We start from the raw sequence: 27,828 nt of genomic DNA, 5'->3' as shown, positions 1-27,828 counted from the left end.
CCAGAGCACAGGAGACAGCTCAGCTTTAGAACTTTGAGGGTTCAACACTTTAAAATATGTTATCATTTATGAAAGGGGGAGGCAGAGAGAGAGAGAGAGAAAAATGAACACACCAGGGCCTCCAGCCATTGCAAACGAATTCCAGATGCATGCGCCACCATGTACGTCAGGCTTACATGGGAACTAGGGAATCAAACCTGGGTCCATAGGCTTCTCAGGCAAGAGCCTTAACTGTTAAACCATCTCTCCAGCTCCCCACAAAACCTTTTCAAGAAGAGCCTGTAAAGACTGATGAGAAAAAGCTGCCCGCAGTAGTAGCCATGCAGAGGTCAAAGTTGAGCTGGCACTTAAGGATGTTTGGATGATCCTGGGGAGGAAACTGAGCGGAGGGCAGGGGGAGGGGGAACCAGATCCCAGGGGACTAAAGAGAACAAGGAAAGAGCAACCTGGAGGCATCCACAATGGGCCTTCTCTGAGATTTAGTGAAAATAGGAAAGAGAAACTGAGGCAGGGTGAGGTGTAGATTGAATGGATGAAATTATGGGAAGGGCTGTTGGTATTTGGGTTTTGATTTTTTATTATTATTTATTTGAGAAAGAGAGAGAGGGAGAGGGAGAGAATGGGCACACCAGGGCCTCCACCCACTGCAAATGAAGTTCAGACGCATGCGCCACCTTGTACAACTGGCTTATGCGGGACCTGGGCAAGTCCCTTAACTACTAAGCCATCTCTCCAGCCCTGGGTTTTGATTTTGTTTTTCCGGGGTAGGGTCTCACTCTAGCCCAGGCTGACCTGGGATTCACTATGTATTCTCAGGGTGGCCTCAAACTCTCAGCAATCCTCCTACCTCTGCCTCCCGAGTGCCGGGATTAAAGGCGTGCGCCACCACGTCCGGTGGGTTATGATTTTTGAGACAGGGTCTCATGTACCGCAGGCTGGTCGGAGGCTTCCTATCTAGCAGAGGCTTGTCTTTAAGTACTGGTCCTCCTGCCTCCGACTCCTGAGTGCTAGGGTTACATGCCCGCCCCTATACCCATGCCCGTGCATTTGGTTTTCCATGGTACGCCCGTCTGCAGGTGAGGAGGAGCAGCTTGAGGGAGGCGCGGCCATGCTGGGCATCAAAGAGCCTACAGAGCATGTTCCCAGCCATGATAAGGAGTGGGCACTGGCATTCTGCCAGCCCTAGATGGAGGGGATGGGTGCCTTCTGACAGGAGGAAGGAGAGGTGGTGTGGAGGTGGGCAGAGCCCTGCTGGTCAGAGATGGAGAGGAGCGGAGCCAGGACAGGGCCAGGCGTGCAGCGTTTCTATAAATTCATCTGCCACGAATCGAAGGGAACTGCTGGGTGCCTGGCTGAGGAGGAGTCACGACAAGAGTGGGAGTGCTGGGGACAGCGAGTGTGACAGCCTCAGCGAGGGTGTCTGGCAGCCACCGCTGAGGCACATGCACACAGACCTGGAGCAGGGCTAGAGGCTGGCGGGGCAGCAGAGGTGCCCAGGAACTCACGAGCGGCACCACAGACCTAGTCCTCATCCTCTGCCACTGGCTGGCCTCTGCTGCAACCCTCTGCTCCAGGAAAAGTAACACAGCAGGGGCTGGAGGGATGGCTTAGCGGTTAAGGCACTTGCCTGCGAAGCCAAAGGACCCAGGATCGATTCCCCAGGACCCACGTAAGCCAGATGCACAAGGTGGCGCATGTGTCCGGAGTTCATTGGCAGTGGCTGGAGGCCCAGGAGTGCCCATTCTCTCTATATGCCTTTTTTTTCTCTCTCCCAAATAAATAAAAAAAAATATTTTTTGAATATAGCACATCATAAGCTTTGTATTTTTAATAAAAAATAAACTGTGACACTTTTCTGAATCCCAAAACACAGGGAAAGGGAAGGCGTAAAGGGCCAGCCACGATAAAGGTAAGGAGTGAGGGAGGCTCAGATTATGCCTGCTGTTGCAGCCAGGGCAATAACAATCTGCCCAAACTGAGCAAGCAGGAGGCAGCCAGACTTCAGAAATGGCTTCCCGGAGTCGTGGGTGCGTGACTGGTCAGGGGCCGGCGTCCCTGCAGAATCCTGGAGAGGGGCAGGGCTTGTGTTCGACCTAGCAGATGTTTCCAGAGTGGCGGCCACACTCAGAGGAGAGGCTCTACGAGTGGCCTCGCTTGTGGTGTTTGGACGTTTGGGTTTTGTCACCACAGACAGGATCCCAGCACAGGTTTTCCAGGAGGGTCTGCAGAGTAACCGGAACTAATGATCCTTTCCAGCATCTTCTGTCATGGCACAGGTGGAGGTCGAGAGACATTCCCCAGTACAGCCCTGGACTCGCAGACAGGCCTGGCACAGGGAAGGGGGCAGCCGTGCGTGGCCCTGCCTCATGCAGGTGGGAGCACAGTGAAGGGCAGCCTGTGTGCCATCCATCCTGGTCACAGGGACACTGCCCGGCCCACACAACATGGCCAGGTGCCTGCTCCACTCAACGACCCCTGCCTGTGCCCAGAGTTTAAGCCACCTCCGTGCCCAGATGACGGTTGTCAGCATTCACGTCACTCTCAGAGGTCCTCTGGTTCTTGGGAGGCTGCAGACACTGCTCCCTGCTCAGGGGGGCCTTCTCCACAGGGGGCAGAGTGTCACAGCTCTGGACCTTGCTTCGAGCCCAGAGTGCTCCCAGCGGGGAGGCAAGGAGGTAGATGAGTGCTCCCGAGAGCACTAATGCCAGGAGGACGGTGACGACGAGAAAATGAGGCCAGTAGGACCGCTGGGCAGCCAGGGCAGCGCCGCCACCTACCCTTGTCAGCGGGACCTGCACACGCTGCCGGGGAATGCCTGCCAGTTCAGGATCCAGCGCCAGGGACCGGTCCTGGGTGTCCACCCAGTAGGAGACCACAGGGTAGGAATAGCCATTCTCGGTGGCTACACACTGATAGAGACCCCCGACTCCATCCCTTGGCAGCAGAAGGAGAGAGCCGTTGTAGATGGCAGAGGAGGCCTCGGGGACTGCCGCCTTGCTGTGACTCCAGTGGTAAGAAGCCAGTGCAGACAGGTGGGGGCAGGGCAGTTCCAGGATGGAGCTGGGCACCGCCAGGACTTCTTTAACTGGAAGACAAAGAGAGGGGCAAAATGGTTGTGAGCGGAAGAAAGAAGACGGGAGCACGTCTCACCTGCACCTGGACCCAAACGCTTAGCCCTGGCTTCCATTTTCTTTCTTTCTCACTCAGTAGCCCAGGATGGTCGGAACTCTGAGCAATCCTCCTGCCTCAGCCTTCCAAGTTCTGGGAGTATAGGCACTGGACAACCATGCCTGCCTGGCTCCTGCTCCCATCTCAACGCCCAAGCGCAATGCTCCCCATTTCTCTCTTTGTCTTCAGGCTAGACTTCAAACTAGACTGTAGAATTTCTTTTTTAAAAAAGATTTTATTTAAAAAAAAAAAAAAAGCCGGGCGTGGTGGCGCACGCCTTTAATCCCAGCACTCGGGAGGCAGAGGTAGGAGGACTGTCGTGAGTTCAAGGCCACCCTGAGACTACAGAGTTAATTCCAGGTCAGCCTGGACCAGAGTGAGACCCTACCTCGAAAAGACCAAAAAAAAAAAAAAAAAAAAAAAAAAAAGATTTTATTTTTTAATTTATTTATTTATTTTATTTATTTATTTATTTATTTATTTATTTATTTATTTTTTTTGGTTTATCGAGGTAGGGTCTCACTCTGGCTCAGGCTGACCTGGAATTTACTATGTAATCTCAGGGTGGCCTCGAACTCTTGGCGATCCTCCTACCTCTGCCTCCTGAGTGCTGGGATTAAAGGCGTGCGCCACCATGCCCGGCTCAAAAGATTTTATTTTTATTTACTTATTACAACCAGAGGGGGAGAGAGAGAATGGGCACACCAGGGCTTCTAGCCACTGCAAACGAACTCCAGACACATGTGCCACTATGTGCATCTGGCTTACGTGGGACCTGGAGAATCAAACCTGGGTCCTTAGGCTTCGAAGGCATGCACCTTAACCGCTAAGCCATCTTTCCAGCTGGACTGTAGTACTTCTACTTCCAACTCAGATACCGAAACCCACGTCAGCCTCTACCTGAATCCCAAGTGTGGCCCCTAGCTCGGAATTCCTCTCTCCCCTCCAACAGCCAGGCAGCTATCCATCCGGAGCCTGGAGTTCGGGTCTCAGGGGGGGCAAGTGCTGAGAAGGCATGGGATGAAGAACAATGACCCTGGGCGGGAGCGATGGCTCAGCGGTTAAGGTGTTTGCCTGCAAAGCCAAAGGACCCCGGTTCCATCACCCAGGATCCACATAAACCAGATGCACAAAGTGGTGCATGTATCTGGAGTTCGTTTGTAGTGGCTGGTGGCCCTGGTGCACCCATTCTCTCCCTCTCTCCCTCCCTCTCTCTCTCTCTCTCTCTCTCTCTCTCTGTGTGTGTGTGTGTGTGTGTGTGTGTGTGTCTGCCTCTTTCCCTCTCTCAAATAAATAATTTAAAAAAAAAGAAGAAGAAGAAGAAGAAGAACAATGACCCTGCCTGAAGTTCTCTAAGGCCTTGGTCCCTCTCCTAGACCCACGACCCACACTCACTGAGTTGAGGGGGGCTCTGCCGCCGGGGGCTCCTGCCCATGAGGCCACGGGTACATGCCCACTCTGGATTTCCTCGCTCTGCGTCCTGCCTCCAAGAGCTCCTGATAAGGCAAGGCAAGCAAAAAGCATCTTTTGAAACAGACAAAAGCAGAAGGAAGAGGAGGAGGAAGGAAGCAAGGAAAGAGGGGGTTAAGGGAGAGAGGAAGAAATGAAGGGAAGGGGAACCCAGAGGGGAAGAAGGTGCATTGGAGAGAGCAAGGGGGAACAGGGGCCGGTTCAAACTAGGCAGCTTCAAAATGCCATCCCAGGACGATCTGCCCCTGCAGGGTGGAGGCCAGCAGCCGCTGTGCCAGTGGCCCCAGGAGGGGCGGGACCGGTGGCAGAAGTTGGGAACGGAGGCTCGGTGGGCGGCCACCCAGGACTGGCACTCACTGAGCGGGCCCTGACAGAAGGCGGCAGGTTCCGGACTCGGGGTCCCAGGCGCAGTGGGGGTCCCGGGCCAGGACACAATCCACACAGCTCTCATAGACGCTGCAGTTGGCTCGGGGAACCTTCCAGACGGCTCCTGAGAAGCCTGCAAACACTGCGCCCTAGCAGAGAGAAGGAAGGACTCAGGGGGCTCCAGCACGCGTCCCGGACCCCCCCCCCTCCCGGCCCAGGCTCCCAGCAACGGGCGCAGCGCCCGCTGCAAGGCCATTTCCCCGCGGGGCCTCTCCCCACCTGGGTGGGGGCCAGCAGCAGGCTGCGGACGGGCTCGGGCTCAGGGCTCAGTTGGATCTCCTCCACCAGGTGAGCGCCGCGGTCCCGGGCCACCACCGCCTTGTGCAGCGAGCCCGCGGCTGGGGAGACAGAAGGCCGGGATTCGACGCGTGGTGCAGGGCAGCAGGAGGTGGGGGTCTCCTGCGAGTGGCTTTGCTTCCTCCTCCCCCTCCTCCTCCCCACCCCACACCCAAAGCCTCAAACGTGTAGGCAGCACTCTTCCGGGGAGCGACTTTTTTTCTTTTTCTTTTTCCTTTTGATTTTTCAAGGTAGGGTCTCGCTCTAGCCCAGGCTGACCTGGAATTCACTCTGTACTCTCAGGGTGGCCTCGAACTCACAGCACTCCTCCTGCCTCTACCTCCCAAGTGCTGGGATTAAAGTTGTGCACCACCATGACCAGCTCCCCAGCCCTCTTTTATATTTTATTTTGAGACAGGGGCTCACTAAGTTGCCAGGCTGACTAGGAACTCACTCCATAGCCTTGAAAATACAATCCTCCTGCCTCAGCCTCCCAAGTAGCTGGGATTATACCCTGGGCCAACGGTCTTAGCTTCTGCTTAATTTTTTTTTTAATTTTTATTTATTTATTTGAGAGCAACAGACAGAGAGACAAAGAGGCAGATAGACAGAAAGAATGGACGCGTCAGGGCCTCCAGCCACTGCAAACGAACTCCAGATGCGAGCGCCCCCTTGTGCATCTGGCTAACGTGGGTCCTGGGGAATCGAGCCTCGAACCAGGGTGTTCAGGCTTCACAGGCAAGCGCTTAGCCACTAAGCCATCTCTCCAGCCCCCCCCCCCTTTTTTTTCTTCAATAATTAAAAAAGATACTCTCATTTAGCTGGCTGACCTGGAATTCATTATGTAGTTTCAGGGAGGTTAGTGTAAGACCCTATCTTGGGGGGGGGGAACCTACGCCTCTCTTCATCCCATCTTATCCCCCCACAAAAAAATCACTTCTTAGCTCATGATCTTCATCCTACTGCTTGAGGGGAACACACACACACACAAGCCTTGGGCTAGAACCACCCCAGCTCCCTATGCCTGCACCCCTCCCCCAGCTCTGTCCTCGCCCAGCCTCTTGCTCCCTTGACAATTTACCTGGCAAGGGCCCTTTGCCATCTTGTCATCACCCTCTCTACTGTACTCTGGTTTTTCTTTGTTTGTTTTTAACCTTTAAAAAATGAATTTTTTGAGACTCCATAGTGAATTCCAGGTCAGCCTTGGCTAGAGGGAGACCCTACCTCAGAAAACAAACAAACAAAAAAGAGTTTATGTATTTATTTATTTATTTGTTTGTTTGAGGTAGGGTCTCCCTGTAGCCCAGACTAATCTGGAACTCACTCTGTAGTCCAGGCTGGCCTTGAACTCACAGTGATCCTCCTATCTCAGCCTGCCAAGTCCTGACTGACAGTAATTTGATTGTGGCTATCTCTCAAGTCCTATTAGTTTTTTTTTTTTATTATTATTAAAGTTTCTTTTACTTATTTAAGAGAGAAAGAAAAAAGCAGATAGAAAGAGAATGGGCACACCAGGGCCTTCAGCCACTGCAGACAAACTCCAGATGCATGCACTACCTTGTGCATCTGGCTTACATGGGTCCTGGGGAATTGAACCTGGGTCCTTTGGCTTTGCAGGCAAATACCTTAACTACTAAGCCATCTCTCCACCCTGGTCATTTTCATCTTTACAGAAATGAAGCTTTGGTTGTGGGTGGCAATGAACTCTAATTCCAGCAACTGGGAGTCTGAGGTAGGAGGACTGTGTGAGTTTACGGCTAGTTTGGGCTACAGAGTAAGTTCCAGGTCAACCTAGGTTAGATTGAGACTCCGTCTCAAAAACAACAATAGGGCTGGAGAGGTGGCTTAGAGGTTAAGGTGCTTGCCGGCGAAGCCTAAGGACCCAGGTTTCATTCCCCAGGAGCCACGTGAGCCAGACGCACAAGGTGGCACATGTGTCCGGAGTTCGTTTGCAGTGGGCTAGAGGCCCTGGCACACTCATTGCCTATCTGCCTCTCTCTCTCTTTCAAATAAATACAATGTTTAAAACAACAGCAAAGGGAAGCCCAGCTCCCACACCTCCCGTCATCCCTTTGTGTCCCTTTCACAGCTACGCTTCCTGGAGAAGTGCTCTGCTCAGTCCTCCCACCGCTAACAAGCCCCCCTCCCAGAGAGACAGCAGCTCACCCTACGACCACTGAAGACCTCCCTGTGTCCCTAAGCAAACTGAAACTCAGAAAGGCTAGAGGAGGGGTTACCAGGGCCTAGCAGAGTGCCAGGTACGCTAAACATTTGTACATGTGCCTTTATGTGGGTACCGGGGAATTGAACCTGGGCTGACAAGCAAGTGCCTTCAACCACTGTGCCCTCTCCCCAGGCCCCACGCTAACCATTGTTTAGTGAACGAACTCACTGGTTTCCCACCTCAGCCTGCTACATGCCTCCCGGGGTGTCGTGGAGCCCCTCACTCACAGGTGCCCAGGTACATGACCAGGTGGCTACTCCCGTCCAGGCCCCGAGCTGTCTCCACCGCAAGCCGGGTGTACTCCACACCGGACTTCACCAGCAGGGCTGTTCCCACCACCTGCTCGTCCATCAGGAAGTGGTCCTTCATGAAGGTCAAGGCTTTGTCGGAGGAGGGGCCCACGGAGCACTGGAGGAGGAAGGAGACGGGCCAGGTTGGCACACATGGCTGGGTCCTCCCTCCCCCACTCTGAGACTCTCTCCTGGTAGTCTTCATCTCAGGATGGTGGGTGAAGGTCAGACCCTCGGCCTCACAGGCTCACCGCGAGGACGAGAAGCTCTAGTCGCGGCCGAGTAAGCGGGGGCTCGGCAGGCAGCGCACCCTCGGTGCTAACTGCGCTCACGGCTCTCGCCCTCGGTGCCCGCGCAGGGTGACGGGCAGCCGGCAGCAAGCGAGGCACAAGCACCACACTTCACTTATGTCTGTGGCCCCAGACAGGGCCCAGGGCCTGGCATAGTGAGGGCACAGTGTGTGTCTTTTGGATCGACGACTGCATGGAGGCATCACAGGAAGGGGCAGTGGGGCAGGGCGTTGCTCTCCACAGTCTTGCGTCTCCTCAGAACTTCTTTTTCAAAAGAATTTAAGAAAATAATTCTAGTGCTGGAGAGATGGCTTAGCACTTAGGGTGCTTGCCTGTGAAGTGAAAGGACCCAGGTTCAGTTCCCCAGAATCCACATAAGCCAGGTACACAAGGTGGTACCTGTGTTTGGAGTTCATTTGCAGTGGATAGAGGCCCCGGCACACCCATTCTCATTCTCTCTCTTTGTCATAAATAAAATATATTAAAAAAATAATTCTAGGGCTGGAGGGATGGCTAGTGGTCAAGCCACTTGCCTGCAAAGCCAAAGGACCCAGGTTCAATTCCCCAGGACCCACGCCAGAAGCGCAAGGTGGCACTTTTGTCTAGAGTTTATTTACAGTGGCTGGAGGCCCCGGTGCACCTTTCTCTCAAATAAATTAGTTAAAAAAAAAATGTTTAGCCGGGCGCGGTGGTGCACGCCTTTAATCCCAGCACTTGGGAGGCAGAGGTAGGAGGATCGCCATGAGTTCGAGGCCACCCTGAGACTACAGAGTTAATTCTAGGTCAGCCTGGACCAGAGTGAGACCCTACCTCGAAAAACCAAAAAAAAAAAAAAAAAAAAAAAAAAATGTTTAAGAAAGAGGAGACGTGGGCTGGAGAGATGGCTTAGCGGTTAAGCGCTTGCCTGTGAAGCCTAAGAACCCTGGTTCGAGGCTCGGTTCCCCAGGTCCCACGTTAGCCAGATGAACAAGGGGGCGTACGCGTCTGGAGTTCATTTGCAAAGGCTGGAAGCCCTGGCGAGCTCATTCTCTCTCTCCCTCTATCTGTCTTTCTCTCTGTGTCTGACGCTCTCAAATAAATAAATAAAATAAAGGCGTGAGCCCATCAGCCTTAACACTTCAAAAAAAAAAAAAAAAAAGAAAGAGGAGATGTGAGGGAGAAAGAGGAGGAGAGGTGGGCTATTTCTAAATCCAACCCTGGGCATCAGTGTGATAATTTGCTTTAGTGTTTTTATTTTTGGTTTGTTTGGGTTTTGTTTTGTTTTGTTTGTTTTTTTGAGGTAGGGTTTCACTCTAGCCCAGACTGACCTGGAATTCACTGTAGTCTCATGGTGGCCTCAAACTCACAGTGATCCTCCTACCTCTGTCCCCCAGTGCTGGGATCAAAAGCATGCACCACCATCCCCAGCTGCTTTAGTGTTTTTTGAGACAAAGCCTTGCTATGTAGCCGGGCTTACTTTGAACTTGCATTGGTCCTCTGGCCTCCACCTCCTCCTGAGTGCTATGATTACAGGCATGCACCATCATGCCCATGCCTGGCCTATTTGATGCTTTAAATATGTACATATATAAGTCTGATTTTTAAAGAGTTACATAAGAAATGCCAGTGGAAAGCTAGGTGTGGTGGTGAACACCTGTTATCTCAGCACCTGGGAGATGGAGGCAAGAGAATCAGGAGTTAGAGCAAACTCAGGGAGTACAGAGACAGTCTCAAAGCAACAGCATGTGCTGAAGGTGTACAAAACTGTGGCTGGAATACACCCCATGTTCCCTTATTCTTCAGTGATATGTCCAGATATTTGGTGTGTACTTACCTTTACACAGGAGGGAGCTTGGTAACTGCTCTGGTTATAGGATATAATTGGGCACCTGTGGAATCTGGGCAGCTGGGCAGATGTGTGAGCATTTACAGTGATTTTTTTTTTCACTGTAGCTCAGGTGGACTTGGAATTCACTATGTAGTCTCAGAATGGCCTCAAACTCATAGCGCTCCTCCTACCTCTGCCTCCGGAGTGCTGGGATTAATGGCGTGAGCCACCACACCTGGCTATGATGGGTATTTTTTCTTTTAATTTTATTTATTTATTTGAGAGACAGAGACAGAGAGAGAAAGGGGGAGAGAATGGGCATGCCAGGGCCTCCAGCCACTGCAAATGAATTTCGGACGCATGTGCCACTTTGTGTAGCCGGTTTATGTGGGTCCTGGGGAATGGAACCTGGGTCCTTTGGCTTTGCAGGCAAACGCCTTAACCACCAAGCCATCCCTCCAGCCCTCTGACGGTACTTTTACATGCACATCATGAGAGGCTTTGGTTGGCGTGGCGCGGGGCAGTACTCACACTGCCTGGCCGAGGGCTGGTCTCAGGGCCCCTGTACGTGGTCCAGCGTGAACTTTCTTTGTTCATCTCCTTGAACTTCCCCTTAAAGACGCGTTCGATGTTGGCGAGGGAGAAAACACAAACTGCAGAGCTCCTGGTCCCGCCGACCTGCCTGAAAACAGCCAGAGGGGATGCTGTCTGTGGTTTCCTCTGCTTTTCCAGCTTGCTGTCCCTCCAGCCCTGCCCACCCTCTGTGCAACCCCAGGAGGCCAGGAGAGCGGAGGCCTAGCTGTGCTGATAAGGACCAAGAGAATCCCCTGGAATCCCCGATTCTGGCTCAGAACTGGCTGGAGGCCCATCTGAGGATGCGAGATGTGATTACTCTTAATGAGGATTAATTGCAGCACAGGCCCTCGGGTGGCTCCTGTCTGTCCTGCCTAGGCTGGCCTGTGCTCACAGGCGGGGCAGTATAACCAGCCTTCCAGGCGGGCTCCACAAAGAGACTTCTTTGGTTCTCTTAGATTCTTGGTCCTCAGAGAACCAACCACAGCCTACTTACTGCTGTTCCTTCTGCCCCGGTCTGTGGAGCCAGAAGGTCTCTTGTTTGTTTATTTAAGGTAGGCTCTCGCTCTAGCCCAGACTGACCTGAAATTCACTATGGAGTCTTAGGGTGGCCTCAAACTCACGGTGACCCTCCTACCTGTGCCTTCTGAGTGCTGGGATTAAAGGCATGTGCCATCACACCCGGCCTCTCCCAGTCTTTAACCCACCACGTTCTCAGTTTGCGATTCCCTGGAGAGCAGACCCAGAATGGACCAGTTTCTTTTGGTAACTGACTCATAGTTATTGGGTGCTACACCTGTAGAACCTTCCAGAAGTCAGCTAGCCTTTCTCGTCCTCTGAGCAGGGCTTCCAGGTTCCTCTAATGGCAGTGATGCCCCTTCTGTGCCCTAGCCATTGGGAAGCTGGGAGCTAAATCTGTGCTTGGCATCTAGAGACTGTACATCTTGTGACAAGAGTTTGTAATGTCCTGATTCTATCCCTAGTTTTTGGTAATCTCCCTTATTTCCATTTCCTTATCTGATCTATTCATTTTGCACATTTGTTTTGGCAGCTGACTTTGAATTCCTGCCACCACTTCCCAAGTGCTGGGATTACAGGCAAATGCCACAATACTAGCTTATTATTGTTATTATTATGTTACTGGTTTTTCCAGGTAAGGTTTGGCTACAGTGATCTTCCTACCTCTGCCTTTAGTATTATTATTTTGTTGCTTTTGAGGTAGGGTCTCATTCTAGTCTAGGCTGACCTGAAACTCTGTAGTCCCAGGCTGACCTCAAACTCACAGCAATCCTCCTACCTCTGCTTCCTGAGTGCTGAGATTAAAGGCATGCATCATCGTGCCCTGCTTATTATTATCATTATTATTTGGTTTTTCAAGGTAGGGTCTCACTCTAGTTCAGGCTGACCTAAAATTCACTATGTAGCCTCAGGCTGGCCTCCACCTCTTGTCGATTCTCCTATCTCTGCCCCCCAAGTGCTGAGATTAAAGGCGTGGGCCACCATGCCCGGCTCCACTTTTTATTAATTAATTTTTCAATGTCTGCCTTTTGTAAACATCTTCCTATCTTTTTTTTTTTTGGAACCGAGCAGACTATAAGCTCGTCAGAACAGCTCTGAGCTTGACTTTCCCCATATGCATGGAAGACAGAGTGCGATTCCAGGGAGGCGGAGGCACTCAGTCAGATGCCTTCCGATGTGAAGTCGGGCTCCATCTGCTCCTGCGCGCCTCGGGGAGCCGGTTAGGACGGGGCTTGGACGCCCAGCCCTCGGGTGCCCGCCCGCTGCTCACCACTGCGAGGTGAAGGCCGCGTAGATGCGGGCACCGGAAGGACCCTCCGAGGGCAGCAGGACGGCGTGGCGGATCACGTTGAACGGCAGCTGCCCGGGCTGGGCACACAGCAGCTGCGCTTTCAGGAAGGTGGTCCATTTCTTCTGCAGCAACTTCTCGCCGCCCACGTCGTTCTAGAAGCGCGGCGGGCATCACGGGGCGGGGCCTTGCCCGCGCGGCCACGCCCACCGGCCCACCTCTCCCCGCTCCCATTGGCTGCCCGGCGGCCAAGCCCCGCCCCGGGCCGACTGCGGAGCTACCTGGCAGACGCGAGCCACCCGCGAGGTGTGCAGCTTCTCGAAGAAGTCGAACTCGCTGGCTGTCTCCTCGAAGAAGAAGTAGACGAACTGCGTCGATGGGATGGCTGCCACGAAGGAGGCGTCCGCTGCGGCGGGGCACATGGGCTTAAGGGACTGAGCACCTCACCAGATGACCCTCGGTGGCGACCCTTGGGTGGGCCTGGATGCCAGGGTGCAGGTGGCCTCGCATCCCCTAGACTGCAGTGATGGGCGTGGCGTGGCGTGCGTGCGTGTGGCTTTCATTTAGGTGAAGTGGATTGCTTCTTCCCTGCTGGGCACATAGCGTGCCCCCACCCAAATGAAAGCTGAAGCCCGGCATAGGAGGATCGCCGTGAGTTCAAGGCCACCCTGAGACTACATAGTGAATTCCAGGTCAGCCTGGGCTACAGCGAGACCCTACCTCAAAAAAAAAAAAAAAAAAGAGAGAGAGAGAGAGAGAGAGAGAGAGAGCTGGAGGGATTGATTTAGTGGTTCAGGCACTGGTTTGCAAAGCCAAAGGACCCAGATTCGACTCCCCAGGCCCCATGTAAGCCAGCTGCACAAGGTGGCACGTTTCTGGAGTTCATTTGCAGGGGGCTGAAGGCCCTGGTATGCTCATTCTCTCTTTCTCTCTCTCTCAAATAAATCAAATATTATTAAAATTAAAAAAAAAGAAATCTGAGTACATTAAAGCAATTTACAAAGTCAGGGCTCTGGAAGGATGGAAAGGGAGCCTTACGGTGCAGCCAGCGCAGGAAGGTGTCGGTCTTGAGGACAGGCTGGGATCCCAACGTGCGCATCAGGATGGGCTCGCTGCCCAGGAAGTTGTTCATGGTACCCGAGTATAACATCCCGTCTAGGGCGGGGAGGAGGAGCGCAGGCGCTCATCAGGTGGAGGCTGCCATCCTCAGCTCTGTCTTCTGTCTCCAGCTCTTGACATGCTCTGCAGCCTCTAAAGCCCAGCTCCTGCAAAGCCTCCCCCCCCCACACCGGCCCCCTTCTCTCCACAGGAAATGGCTTGTGTGGTCTTCCGTGTTGGGCACTTTGCCAACCTCTCTGGCTCCTCCCTTATACAGCCATCCCAAAAGGTGCCTCTCTTATGCTTGCACACCTGAGGTTCCTTCTTTTCTCAGAACAGCTTGCCTACCTTTTTAAAAAATATATTTTATTTAATTATTTTCAAGAGAGAGAATGAGCGCACCAGGGCCTCCAGCCACTGCAAATGCACTCCAGAGGCATGCACCACCTTGTGTTTCTGGCTTTACATGGGTCCTGGGGAATTGAACCAGGGTGCCTTGGCTTTGCACGCAAGCGCCTTAATGGCTAATCCATCTCTCCAGCTCCCTACCTATCTTTTAAGTCCTGCTCAAAAGTTAAATGCCATCTCCAGGAAAGCGGGTAGGAAGCCTGTGGCGGTGTAAGTCCAGGCCATGATTTCTTCATTGTAGCCCCTTCTAGTACCCAACCTGGTACCCGGCACACCGAGGGGAGGTGTTCACGGGTCCACACATGGTTGAACACATGACTGAACCCCAGGTCTCACCTCTGCCTTGTGTGTTCCCTAGCCCCTCCCCCAGAAACATACCTCCTTTGGGACAGGAGGGGCTGGTGGCTGGGAAGCCTGAGTCTCCTCTGATCCTGTCCTCCCTCCAAGACTCCTGGTTTCCCTCAGTCCCATCTCTTAGGAAACTCCATCACATGTCATATTTCACAGAGTGACTGGAAAAGGCAGATATCGGGGTGGTCCAGGGAGCCTGATACTCACCTACCAAGACAGCTGTGTTCTTGTGAGCAGGGTCAAAGGGGCTTTGGCCTTTGCCCTCCAGGACTCTGTCCTCCAAGATGGGCACCAGGTTGGAATCTTGGAGTTCCTGGAGGGAGGTAGGGGGCTCCCTGAACACAAGGGTCTCACATCTGAGAAATGAGGGTTATGAAGGAGGAAGGGGTGTGGGGGTAGGATGCTCATGAGCGCCCCGAGGGACCCGGTGGGTGTGAGAAGGGGGTGGGGGCCAGGAAACCAGCTCGCTGGGTATGTATAGGACGACTCACAATGAAGGTACAAGCTGGGCTGAAAGCATAGGTTCCGCAGCTGTAGAGGTGGGTGGCGTTGAAGGAGACCAGGACGCGGATGAAATTGAGGCACTGAGTCTAGGGAAGACGGAGCATTCAGACCAGGCCATGGGGCCCCAGATTTCTGGGGCCCCCAAAAAGCTGTCCCCTTGCTTCCTAATGGAGAGAAGGGCTGGACAACCCTGGGACAGTAACTGAGCAGCATAATAGACCACAATGCAGGCTGTCCTTACGGGGAATGGCTGGCTGTGGTCAGTAATGGCCTGGGTACACCGGAGTCTCCAGGCCCCCACCTCTGCTTACTTACCTCATTGCTTTTCTTCTTAAAGGCACAGTCATTCTTCTTTCTCTCACTGGCTGGCCAGGGTATCTGGAAGTAGTTTTGTTTCTATTTTTATTTTTGTAGTATCCTGGTTGTAGTTAATGTCTGTTTTGGGGGGGGCGTGTGTGTGTGTGTGTGTGTGTGTGTATGTGTGTGTGATATGTGCATGCATGTGTATATGTGTGGGCACATGCTGTGGCCTCGAACTCTCAGTGATCCTCTGCCTCCCAAGTGCTGGGATTAAAGGCATGTGCCACTATGCCCTGTTCAAAGTAAATTTTTTTTGGGGGGGGTTCAAGGTAGGGTTTCATTCTAGCCCAGGCTGATCTGGAATTCACTATGTAGTCTCAGGGTGGCCTTGAACTCACCATAATCCTACCTCTGCCTCCTGAGTGCTAGGATTAAAGGCGTGCGCCACCACACCCAGTGTGTTTTTGTTTTTTTGAGGTAGAGTCTCACTCTAGCCCAGGCTGACCTGGAACTCTCTATGTAGTCTCAGGGTGGCCTCGAACTCACGGCGATCCTCCTACCTCTGCCCCCCGAGTGGTGTTAAGGGCGTGCGCCCCCACGTCCAGCCTACGTCACTAACCACCACACCCACTAGCGGCTTCAAACTAGAGCTGGAGAGAGGGAGGCTCACAGAAGAGCCCGACTCCCACTTCCCTTCTCCCCCTCCAGATTCCCCACTGCAGAACCCATCCTCCATCCCTCAGCGTGCTCGTGAGCTACCCACCCCCAGACCAGTTTTCCTCTGTCCCCTTCCCTTCCTGCCTCATGCCCCTCATTTCTCAGATGTGAGACTTTTGAAGTTCTGGGACCCCACTACATCCCCTCTAGGAAGGTGAATTCTAGGTCAGCCTGGGCTAGAGTGAGACGCTACCTCCAAAACAAAAAGGGAAAAGAAAATTACCTTGGAACTGCTAGGCCACATCAGAGCATAGCTACATGTTAGAATGTGACCTAAACACCCAGACAGAGCTGACTTCCTACCTAGGCTCTACCACCGACTGCACACTCTTGGTTTCCCAGGCTGCTGGTAGGCGCATCGGGCCTGGCAGCTATGGCCTACAGAAGCCATGGTCGTCAACCACACATTTCCTGGAGGGGCTGCTAACAGTCCGCTCCCGTATCCCACGTGAGAGAATCAGCAGTTTAGGAGGGAGCGCCGGTGAACAAACCCGGGGTCTTGGGCATGCTAAGCAAGTGCTCTACCGCTACATCCCAAGGCCAATTTTCTGGTTGACTTTTGCTTGTTTGTTTTTGTTTTGTTTTGTTTCTTGAGGTAGGGTCTCTCTCTAGTCCACTAGTCTCAGGCTGGCTTTGAACTCATGGCAGTCTTCCTACCTTCCTACCTTCCTTCCTACCTTAGCCTCACAGCGCTGGGATTAAAGGCGTTTACCACTACTCCTGACTAATAATCTGGATTTTAACCAGCATTTCATATGTGCAGGTGGCCGAGAGAGACCACACACTGAAGATGAATCATGGAACAGGCCAGTCATTGCTAGCACCCTGCAGGCCTTCCTTTCTTTGCACTTCTCAGTCCCTCCGGAAGCTCCCCTTATCAGGGTGTCGAGGTCACGAATAGCAGACGTTTCTACCAGTGCGTGGATATGAAACTACGGATACCCTTTGGGTCAGCGTTTACGTCCCGTGTCAGTGGTTTCCTTATCAGCCATTTAGCAACCGGTATTGTTCAAGCTGCATGCGTGCTTGCTGTCTGTGAACATGAGACCCCAGTAGTACTTCTTGCACATCACTGCGCAGCAGAGCCGCAGGTGGGCTGCTCCTAGGTTGGCAGCCCGGGTCCCAGCGGACGCCCCCTGTCCCCGACCTCCTCACCGTACTCCTCAGCCTTGGCACGCCTGGGTCTTGGATATTCAAGGCCAGGATGGTCTCTCGAGCCCCCACGTACAGCGTGTTGCCATCATCACTCAGGAGCAGAGTGTCAAAGTCCTGGAGGCCTTTCTGGTAGAAGCTGAGGGCCCTGCAGCTGTCCCCTGTTGGAGGCGGCGACAGGGAGGAGGTGAGGAGGCGCCCAGGCAGCAACTGGTTCACGAGGCTGGGGAGGGCAGGGCTGGCACAGCTCCCCAGTCGTGCCTCTTCCCTCCACGCAAATGGCAGCATTGAGCGCTCAGAGAAGAAACGTGCCAGAGACGGGGTGGGGGGGGGGGTGACAGCCTGCGCCTGGGGGAAGGGGCCCAGCACAGCGGAGTGGACACCCCCAGGCTGCCCGCCTCTGCCCCCCCGCAGTGAAGTAGGCCTGAGAGGGACCAGCAGGCCCGTAGACAGACAGGAGGGCGCTCACGGCCACAGGCAGGAGAGGTAGCTGCTGTCTGCTTCTGGGCCATTGTCAGTGTATCTCCGGGTTCTAAGGGTCCTTCCTGCCACCTCCACGACCACCCCCACTTCCTTTCCCTGGTCAGCGACAGGGAAACTTCCACCACTGGACACACCATGGACAGGAAGGAGTCTTTCTGTCCTTCTTTTCTGAGGTCTATCTGGGGGGCAGGCCTGATTGTCAATTGTACAGGCTAAGTCAGTTGATGACTAGGGCCTGTCCACTGCCCGGTGCCCTACTGACCCACCAACAGGGAGGTCGGAGCCCTTCAAATGCTCTCTCATGTTTCTTTTTTTTTTTTTAATTAAAAGGGTTTTTTGTTTATTTTATTTATTTATTTGAGAGCGACAGACACAGAGAGAAAGAGGCAGAGAGAGAGAAAGAAAAAAATGGGCACAACAGGGCCTCCAGCCAGTGCAAACGAACTTCAGACGCATGCACCCCCTTGTGCATCTGGCTTACATAGGGTCCTGGGGAATCGAGCCTTGAACCGGGGTCCTTAGGCTTCACAGGCAAGTGCTTAACTGCTAAGCCATCTCTCCAGCCCCTCATGAGTGCATTTTTCACTTGGGCCTTAGTCAGGGGACCCAGAGGCTCAGGAGTCTCAGGACCAAGAGGAGGACTTGGGAGGTACAATGTGGAAGGCTCTGCAAGCTCCCCGTCCCGAACTGTATGCAACTCACCCTGCAACACATTCATTCTGCCTCTCCTTGGGACCCAGTCTTGCCAGAGTTTGTGCCCCACATCCCACACAGAGGCCTCTCCTTCAGTGAGCAATGACATTTTCTTTATTCAGTCGCCTCAGAAAGGTGCTGAAACCACAGCTGTGCTCATGGGCAGCCGCCCTTCTCTCAAGGGACCCCTGTCCTCCCTAGGCCCTCCCCCAGAGCTAAGGGGCAGAAGTGCCCTCCCTCCCAGCCTCACTAAGCTAGCCAAGCTGTGCTTCAGGCTCCAGGCCACCCCCAAGTAGATCGCCCTGGGGACTCCTTCTCCAGTGTGGCTGGTTTGGAGTCACCACATCTACAGATGATCTAGCATAGACTTTGGCTTTGGGGCACCTGTGTTGTGAAAACAGTTGGAGGTTTAAAGTATCCAGTTTGGTGAACATGACATTTAAGAAAAAGGTTGAGGGCTGGTGAGATAGTTTAGTAGTTAAGGTGCTTGCCTGCAAAGCCAAAGGAGACAGGCTCAACTCTCCAGGACCCATGTAAACCAGATGCACCAGGGATGCATGTATCTGGAGTTCCTTTGCAGTGGCTGGAGGCTCTGACATGCCCATTCTCTATCTGCCTCTTTCTCTATCTCTCAAATAAATACGTAAAAATAAAAATAAAATTTTTTAATAAAAAGAAAAAGGTCGAAGGGCTGGAGGGATGGCTTACCATTTAAGGCGCTTGCCTGCAAAGCCAAAGGACCCAGGTTTGATTCCCCAGGACACACATAAGCCAGATGCACAAGGTGGCACATGCTTCTGGAGTTTGTTTGCAATGGCTGAAGGCCCTGGCACACCCATTCTCTCCCACTCTCTCTCTCTCTCTCTCAAATAAATAAGTAAAAGAAAAAAAGAAAGTCAGGCGTGGTGGCACACATCTTTAATCCCAGCACTTGGGAGGCAGAGGTAGGAGGATCACTGAGTTCAAGGCCATCCTGAGACTACATAGTGATTTCCAGGCCAGCCTGGGCTAGAGAGTGACTGAGACCGTACCTCAAAAAGCAAAAAAAAAAAAAAAGAAAAAAAAGAAAGAAAAAAGAAAAGAAAGAAAGAGAAAGAGGTCGAGGAGCAGTGACCTTTCTTGCCTTCCCTCAATTAGTGCAAGTCGTTCACCTCCTGTTCTCTCCTCTCTCTCTCCCTCCTCTGTCTTCTCTTTCTCTCCTCTCACTCTTCCCCTCTCTCTCCTGTCTCTCTCTCTTTCTGTCTCCCTCCTCTCTCTCCTGTCTCTCTCTTGCTTCCTCCTCTCTCTCTCTCCTCTCTTTCTCCCCCTCCTCTCTCTCCTATTTCTCTTTCTCTCCTCTCACTCTCCCTCCTCCCTCTCCTCTCTTTCTCTCTCTCCCTCCTCTCTCTCTCTCTCCTTTCCAAGGCCTTCTACTGCGCACTGGCGTCCCTATCATTCCATGTCTCTCTCCCCTCCCTTGGGAGCCTTTCTCTTCCGCAAACTCCTCATCCCTGCCATGCCATCCCCATACTTCCTGGCCCACCGACGCTTACGCTTACCTGAATGGTACTTGACCCTGGGCACAGGCCCCTGCCCATCAGCCCCGACGGCTGGCGGCAGTGACAGCAGCAGGAATAGATGGGAGCAAAGCAGGCCCAGGGGGCTCCAGGGGTCCAGGCCCAGGGCTGAGAGGGCCATGCTCGGCCGAGGGCTGTCACCAGACGTCTCTGGGGAAACAGGCACCGGGTGCTTTCTGGGTGAGCAGTCCTTACCACATCCCCCCTGAGGGCCAATCAGACAGCCCCAGGCAGCAGAAGTTCCCCATCTGGAAGGGCCCTGGGTCTCACTTCCATCCCACTCACAGCCTCACGGCGGTGGCCTCCCTTTGCCTCTTCAGTGGGGTGCCAGCGTGCCGGGGCCCACGCCCCTCGCCCCTTTCTGCCGCTCCCCTCACCCTCCAGGAGGCCTGCGCACGCTTGCCTCTTAGCCCCCCTGCTCCCATGGCCTGGAGCCCTGAGCTTGCCTGACCCTAGATAGGGGGTTTCTGGGGAGCAGTTCCTGTTAGCAAACTGTAGGTCCTCAGGCCATCCTGTCACTCAGCTCTGCTGATGTTCCGTGTCACTACACAGCCCAGGCAGGAAGTGGGAGCGGAGCCAGAAATCCCCCTTTCCCACGTTCTCCGGGACCGACACTCGCTCTCTTGCGTGGGCCTACCTGGCCCTTTTGTTCCAGGAGGTCGATGCCAGTCCATCCACCAGCTTAGCCATCTGTGTTTTCCGGGAGTGGCTTGGCAGGGGTGGCTGGCAGGCTCCCAGACTCTGCAACCCCCACCCTAGTACGCATGCCCCACACCCCCTCACCCCCCATCTCCATGCCCCTGCTGTCTGTCTCCCTGGAGCTCTGCATCATCCTCCCCTACGTCCACCAACCACAAGTCGCCCACCTCACCTCATACACCCTTGAACCAGCCACCATGGGAAGCCCTGTGTCCAGACCCCGGGGCAGAGTGCCATCCGAGGCAAAGAAGTGGGGTGAGGGTGGTCCCAGGCACCAGAGGCAGAGGACAGAAGGCTCAGCCTGGCTGGAATGGGAGTGCGGCCCTCCAGGTGCCCATCCTGCCAAAGCCAGTTCCAGCTCCAGGCCAGGGAAACCAGAATTTCTACCTCGAGTTATGACAGATCCTGGCTGAGGCGGAAACTGGTGGATCAGGAGGGAAAAATATGAGGCTTCCTCACAGGAGACACACCTCCCTCCCTCCCTCCCTCCCTCTCTCTGCTTACCTAGGTCTATCCAAAAAGTTTAAGAGGTCCTCCGGACCCCTCCAGCGAGGCCCCTGTCTTCCTCACACACCACTGCCAGTCTCACCAGCCTAGCTGTGGTTTCTCCTCTTGCTCAAGATTGTCCAGATTTAGGACCTGACACTGTTTTTCATATTCCTCTTTTCACTGACACCCCCCCCCCCACAAGCAGGATTTCACCACTCCTCCCTAATGAGAAGTCTTGCGCTGGTCTAACCTCAAACCTCCCAATTTCAGCAGTGGGACAACAATCCTTAAAAGATAAAAGAAGCCAGGCGTGGTGGCGCACGCCTTTAATCCCAGCACTGGGGAGGCAGAGGAAGGAGGATCGCAGAGAGTTCAAGTCCACCCTGAGACTACATGGTGAATTCCAGGTCAGCCTGGGCTAGAGTGAAACCCTATCTCGAAAAACCAAAATAAATAAATAATAATAATAAAACAGTTGTGTGTCAGTGTCAGGTTCTTACCTATGACTTGGCTGAGGTAGTCCCTCCTTGTGGACTAATCTCTCTCATGCTTAGGATGATAGGTGAAGCCCAGAAAATTCCCCATCTGCGCTCATGCTCCGTGGAGCACACTTGAGACGGAGTACCAGCCTCGACGGTGGCTGTTTATTCCTCTCCAAAGGCTCCAGGGGAGGGGCCTCATAATGCGGGGTTAATGAGGTATCAAGGGCTCCAAGACCTATAAATTGGGTAGACGCCTGCCCACACTCATCTAGGTCCACAGATGACCCAGGGCTGGTCTAACTTCAATCAGTAACCTCTGCTAAACGCACGTTCTTACTGCCAGAAAGTCCTTCTTAACCTCCATCCCTCCCGAAATATTCCTCGCCAGAGCCCACTCAGCTTTCCCATTGTTCCCTCTGCCATCACCTCCCGGTGCCCCGGGGCTGGGCTCAGACAGAGCCCTCTCCTGATAACTGTTTCTTTCAAGACTTGCTGAGACTCCCCCTAAACCCTGAGGCTGGTTGCCAACTTCCTGCCAGGTTCTCAGGACTGAGGGGGACTCCTGGTCTGCTGACACCAACCTTCTGAGTGCCCTTGGCGCCCAGCTCAGACTCAGGAAGCCGCCACCAAGGCTTCTGTGCTTATGTGGGTCAATGGGAGGAGAGGAAAGTGAGAGGGGTGGTTCTAGCACCATCTTCCCAGTCGGGTGCTCTATTCCTGCCCTTTGCCTCGCCCCAGGCCTCCGCCTGAGACCCAGTGCTCTCTCCCAGGCCCTCTGGCCCGGGCTATAGGCTCAGTCCTCCCAACAGCTTCAGCAGGCCGGCTGTACCGCAGTCCCATTGCACAGATGGGGAAAGTGGGAGCAGAGAGGCTCCACCACCCGGGGCCCACCCAACTCAGACCTGCCTCCTGCGGAAGCGAACTCCCGGCCTGCGTGGCCTGCGCGGAGCTGGCGCCCCCTGCTGCCACCTTCCACTCGGGGGACAGAGTAAGCAAGTGGAGGGGTGAAGATTGACAGCTCCCTCTTCTCTGGCAGAGACAGAAAAAAACAAAATCTCTCTGGGGTGATCCCTGACTCTGGGAAGAGGGGATCAGAAACCAGCCTAAAGACAGGGTATTGGATGCCTGAAGCCAACCTCAGCCCAGATGCTTCTCTGCCCCTGGGTGCCCCCCCTCTGCCTCCTCCAGCTCCAGGGACAGCCTGGGGCGGCGTGCCCCTTCCTCCTGAGCCTCTGGAACACGGTGGCAGTCCTAGGTTCAGCAGGCAGAGGGCAAAGCAGGAGCCAGATTCTCCCCTGTGACCACACTGCCCTCCGGGCCCCCACACTCCCAGAAGCCCACACTCGCGACAACCTGAAAGTTGCCAACCTGAAAGTCTTAATCATCTGTAAACCAGGGGCCCCGCATTTCCGGCTACCACAGGGCCACACAAACTGTGTTGCAGGTTCTGCCCCAGCACTCCCTCCCCACTCCCCCACCATGCCCAAATGTGGGGACTAAGGCTAGGCACAGGAAACACCTGGCCCACGGTTGGCATCAGGCAGCGTGGCAGGTACAGGGGCCGTGGGGTGAGATGTTTAGGGACCAGGGGCCATGGTCACTGCTCCGCCCCCCCCCCCCACGTTCTCCCATAAGCCCCGGAGCCCATCCTAGGGTCCTGGTGGACCACCAGCCCTGAACCTCAACGTCCCCTGGCCGGGGCCCAGCTCTCCGGGGCAGCGGCCCCTGCTGCGGGCTTGCTCACCCCCAGTATGGATGGCACCAGGAGGCAGAGGTGGGAGGACCCTGCTCCCGGGGATTCCCGTCCCTGCCCCTGCCTGGCCCTTCCCACCAAGCCCGCTGTCTCTGTCTCCTCGGAGCCCGTGTCGCGAGGATGCCTCACTGAAGGAGCCCGAGCAGAAGCCACCTCTGGCCACCAGTGACCCCGAGGGTCCCGTTTCTCTGGCCGCTTCCTACCCCCCGCCCAGAAGAGCCGAGTTGTGGGGAACATCGACTTCCTGCTTCCTTCCCTAACCCATGCCTGTCCCCTTCATCTAATTAGAAGCCAGTCAAATCAACTTCAGCAGACGGAGCGCACTCATCCAATCGTACAGGGGCTGAGAGGCGCTGAGGATGTCCCCCGCCTCTGTGACCCCCCAGGATCCCTCCACTTCCTACCATCCCTTCTGCCTCCAGTCTCGTGCCCCCCCCACCCGGCCTCATCCCTCCTAACCCCTTACCCGCTGCCTCCCGGGTCTCCTCTCCCAGGCTGGTGAGTGCTGGAAGCGCTGAGTGTCACACACAATGGTCTGACCCCTCTGTCTGCCCTCTTCGGGGCAGAGCAGTCGCCAGACAATGGCCCGCCCCTCTGCTCTGCACCGGCTGCCAGCCCTCCCGCTCCCTACCTGGCGCTCTGAGATTCCGTGGGTGCCTCTACGTTTCCCTCCCCCTGGAATGCGGGCGGCTTTCTGGTCTTCTAGTGCCTGGTTCCCGCCACCCCACCCCCACCCCCAACCCCATCCCACCTCACTGGTCCTTAGTCACCATGGCGACCGCATCTCTAAGTGGGAGGGACCAGAATCTCCCCATATTCTTCCTCCTCCTCTTCAGTCCCACTGTGTCCCACCTTCCGTGGCTCCTGGATCCACATGTATGGAGAAGAGATTCCAGATGTGGGAGGAAGGAAAGGCCCGCTAACCACTGGGTCCCTGCTCAGCCCCCCTGTCTACCCTCGCAGGCGGGCACCGCTGTGGAGACGTGTCCCCGCTGGGTTCAGGGAATCTAATGGAACAATTAGCCTTATGACCAGCCCTTTCTTTTCTTTTCTAGGTATTGTAAACATGTAGGGAAGACATACCTGGATGCCGGCCTTTCCCCAAGCACATGGAGTTTACCACTGAGTATGAAAATAAACACACAAATAAATATATATATATATATATATATGTATATATATATACACATACATACATACATATACATACATACATATATATACATATGTATATGTACATACATATGTATATATATGTATGTATGTATGTATGTATGTGTATATATATATACATATACAAATATATATACATATATTTGTGTGTTTATATATATGTACATATATATGTACATATACATATGTATATGTACATATGTATATATACATATGTATATATATACACATACATACATATACATATATATATACACATATATATATATGCAAATATATCAAGGGATAGGGTTCTGTCAAGAAGCGTAGAACGTGGCTCAACTGGTAACAGTGCTTGCTGAGCAAGCACGAGGCCCTGAGTTCTAGCCTCAGAACCCACATAAAAAAGAAGTCATAGGGCTGGAGAGATGCTTCGTGGTTAAGCTTTTGCCTGTGGAGCCTAAGGACCCCGGTTCGAGGCTCAGTTCCCCAGTACTCACGTAAGCCAGATGCACAAGGTGGTGCATGCATCTGGAGTTTGTTTGCAGTGGCTGGAGGCCCTGATGTGCCCATTCTCTCTCTTTCACTCTGCCCCTCTTTCTCTCTCTCTCTGTTGCTATCAAATAAATAAATAAATAAATAAATAAATTCTTTTAAAGAAAAAGCCAGTCATGGGCTGGAGAGATGGCTTAGCGTTTAAGACACTTGCCTGCAAAACCTAAGGACCCAGGTTGAATTCCCCAGAACCCACATAAGCCAGATGCACATGGTGGCTCATGCATCTGGAGTTCATTTGCAATGTCTGGAGGACCTGGTGCACCCATTCTCTCTCTCTCTCTTTCTCTTTCTATCTCATAACTACTTTTGAAATATATTTATTTATTTATTTATTTGACAGAGAAAGAGGGAGAGAATGGGCATGCCAGGGCCTCCAGCCACTGTAAACGGACTCCAGATGCATGCGTCCCCTTGTGCATCTGGCTAACGTGGGTGCTGGAGATTTGAACCTGGGTCCTTTGGCTTTGCAGGCAAATGCCTTAACCGTTAAGCCATCTCTCCAGCCCATAAATTTTTTTTTTTTTTTCTTTTCGAGGTAGGGTCTCACTCTGGTCCAGGCTGACCTGGAATTCACTATGTAGTCTCAGGGTGGCCTTGAACTCACGGCAATCCTCCTACCTCTGCCTCCCGAGTTCTGGGATTAAAGGCGTGCGCCACCACGCCCGGCTCCATAAATATTTTTTTTAAAAAGCTGTTATTTAAAAAAATAAAAGCCAGTCATGGCCATTCACTCCTGTAACCTCAGTGCCAAGGGGGCAGAGACAGGAAGACCACTAGAACTTGCCAGTTTACCAGTCTAACCAAAAACCGTGTGAGGGCTAGGGAGATGGCTCAGCAGTTAAGTACACTGCTTGCAAAGCCTGGAGGCCCAGGTTCTATCCCCTAATGCCCACATAAAGCTAGATGTACAAAGTGACACATGTATCTGGAGTTTGTCCACAGTGGCAAGAGGTCCTGATGTGTCCATTCTCTCTCTCTTTCTGTTTGTAAGTAAATAATAAAATTAATTTTTTAAAATTATATTTTACAAAAGGTATCAGCTTCAAGTTCACTTAAAGATTCTGCCTTGGGTGGGGGGACTGGAGAGAGGGCTCAGTGGTTAAAGTGCTTGCCTGCTAAGCCTAAGGACCCAGGTTCAATTCCCAGTGCCCACGTAAAGCCAGATACACAAAGTGGCACATGTGTCTGGAGTTTGTTTGCACTAGCTGGAGACCCTGGCATGCCCATTCTCTCTGTCTCTCTTCTCCCTATGTGGAGGATCCACAGAGGAAGACAGCTGATGTCTGCCTGTGGCCTCTACCACGAATGTGCCTCATGAGGCATGGGCGTCTTGTGAGTACACACACACACACACACACACACACACACGCACACACACACCAATCTCGGGTTCAGGTTCTGCCTTCCTTTTCAGAAATAAGTTGCTGTCTTACAAAGAAAGTGTCTCCCCCAGAAGCCCTCGCTGACCAACATCCCCTGAGATGTGGTAAGAGGGAGATAGCAGACTTCAGAAAGAAGTTTCCAGAAAGTTAACAGTAACAGTACTAAGGACAGACAATTAGAGACAAGACGGCTGAATCCTTTCTCATCTGAGACAGCACAGAGAAGCAGAGGTTTAGATGGAGCCTTTTTTTTTTTTTCAGGTAGGATCTCAGTCTAGTCCAGGCTGACCTGGAATTCATTATGTAGTCTCAGGGTGGCCTCGAACTCATGGTCAGCCTCTTACCTCTGCCCGCCCCCCACCCCAGTGCTGGGATTAAAGGCGTGTGCTACCTGCCCGGCTTTTTCAGGCCTCTACTTCTTTACTGCTATGGAAGGACTGGAGGAAGCCCCTTCCAGGCTGGCCTCCCCAAAGCGTGGACTGAGCACCTGGGCCTAAAGACCAAGAGCTCTGGGTGCACACCTGGCTGCCTGTCATTTGCTGCGTGACCCCAGACCTGCCCTTGTCCTCTCTGGCCTGGCTCCTCCGCTGCGTGCCGTGTACTGAAAGTGCCAGTGGGCCCCGCTCCCCGACCCTCCGTCCTGCCCGCCCCAGTGGGCGCTCAGGCCTGGGACCCCCGTGCCTGTTTGCCCAGTCTGCGCTGCCCTGGAGCGGAGATCAAAAAATGGCAGGAAGTGGTGGCAACTGGGCCAGCACTGTATGAGGAGGGCGGCTGGGCGCGGACGGACTGAATTCCCGCTGAGGTCCTTGGGTCCCTGCCCCCATCGCCACTATTGCTGGGGGACCTGGGCCCAGTCTGTGAGACAGGGTTAGGACTACCTTCGGAAATGATCCAAGGAAAAGGGAGGGGGACCTATGGGTCTCCCAGGCTCCACAACATGCCAGACTCCCTAGCTTGACCCCAGGGGACCTTGCATGACATATTGAAAAAACAAACTTCCAGGGGCTGGAGAGATGGCTTAGCGGTTAAGGCTTTTGCCTGCAAAGCCAAAGGACCTAGGTTCAATTCCCCAGGTCCCACATAAGGCAGATGCACAAGGTGGAGCATGTGTCTGGATTCGTTTGCAGTGGCTGAAGCCCCGGTGCACCCGTTCTCTCCCTCCCCCATCTGTGTGTGTCTGCCTCTCTCTCACACTGTCAAATAAATTAAATAAAAAACTTCCAAAAAGGAACCAAATTGCTCTGATGAGAGTATGGGGTCCAGTCCTGGACACCCAGCTCTCCTGTCCCCAGCTGGGGGATGGAGAGGAGAAAGAGCTATGCAGTAGTCTGGCCTCCATGGCTCTTTCTAGCCTCAGTTTTCCCAACTGTGGGACTGCGAGGTGGCCTGTGTCTTTGAGTGTAGAAGGGGCAGGAGGTTAGCAAATTTCCCCAGAGAAAATGCGGTAAGGAAGACATGAGAGCCGGGTGTGCTGCTGCTGAGGAGTAACCCTCAAGGTCCCGGGGTGCCCTGCCGCCAGGCTGAGGTCACGGGGCCGGCCGTCCCCTAACCCACCATCATCCACAAAGTCAACACACTCCACGTCCACAGTCAAGAATCTGGCATCCGACCCTCCAGCCCCCACCCCAGGGACCAGAGTTCCCCTTCCCCACCGCTGTCACACCTTACCCCCAGCCCAGCAGTGCAGACCCTAACCCAGGCTTCTGAGACTTCCAGCGGT

The 27,828-nt window shown here is 53.6% G+C and overlaps 1 protein-coding gene across 5 annotated transcripts; it reads right to left on the bottom strand.

Annotated features, from left to right (window-relative positions):
* Window positions 1-1,850: 1,850 nt before the first annotated feature.
* Sema4a (semaphorin 4A) lies at window positions 1,851-27,828 on the bottom strand. 5 transcript variants are annotated; one of them, XM_045138351.1, is made up of 15 exons: window positions 27,777-27,828; window positions 19,576-19,743; window positions 16,865-17,022; window positions 15,008-15,070; window positions 14,680-14,778; window positions 14,396-14,501; window positions 13,370-13,486; window positions 12,613-12,737; window positions 12,314-12,486; window positions 10,483-10,633; window positions 7,792-7,972; window positions 5,284-5,402; window positions 4,996-5,153; window positions 4,564-4,664; window positions 1,851-3,085 (listed from the first exon to the last, which is right to left on the bottom strand). In XM_045138351.1, exons 2-15 carry the CDS (start codon window positions 19,712-19,714, stop codon window positions 2,493-2,495), a joined length of 2,283 nt encoding a protein of 760 aa, XP_044994286.1. In that variant the 5' UTR covers window positions 19,715-19,743; window positions 27,777-27,828; the 3' UTR covers window positions 1,851-2,492. The 5 variants fall into 5 exon arrangements, with proteins under 5 accessions (XP_044994286.1, XP_004667329.2, XP_044994287.1 ...); XM_004667272.2 differs by lacking the exon at window positions 27,777-27,828 and adding an exon at window positions 23,648-23,707 and having other exon boundaries at window positions 19,576-19,741; XM_045138352.1 differs by lacking the exon at window positions 27,777-27,828 and adding an exon at window positions 23,483-23,603.

The sequence above is a fragment of the Jaculus jaculus genome, chromosome 19 (assembly GCF_020740685.1).
Source record: "Jaculus jaculus isolate mJacJac1 chromosome 19, mJacJac1.mat.Y.cur, whole genome shotgun sequence".
Classification (NCBI taxonomy): Eukaryota; Metazoa; Chordata; class Mammalia; order Rodentia; family Dipodidae; genus Jaculus; species Jaculus jaculus.
Note: the sequence above shows the minus strand (reverse complement) of the source record. Positions and strands in the feature narration are given on the sequence as shown.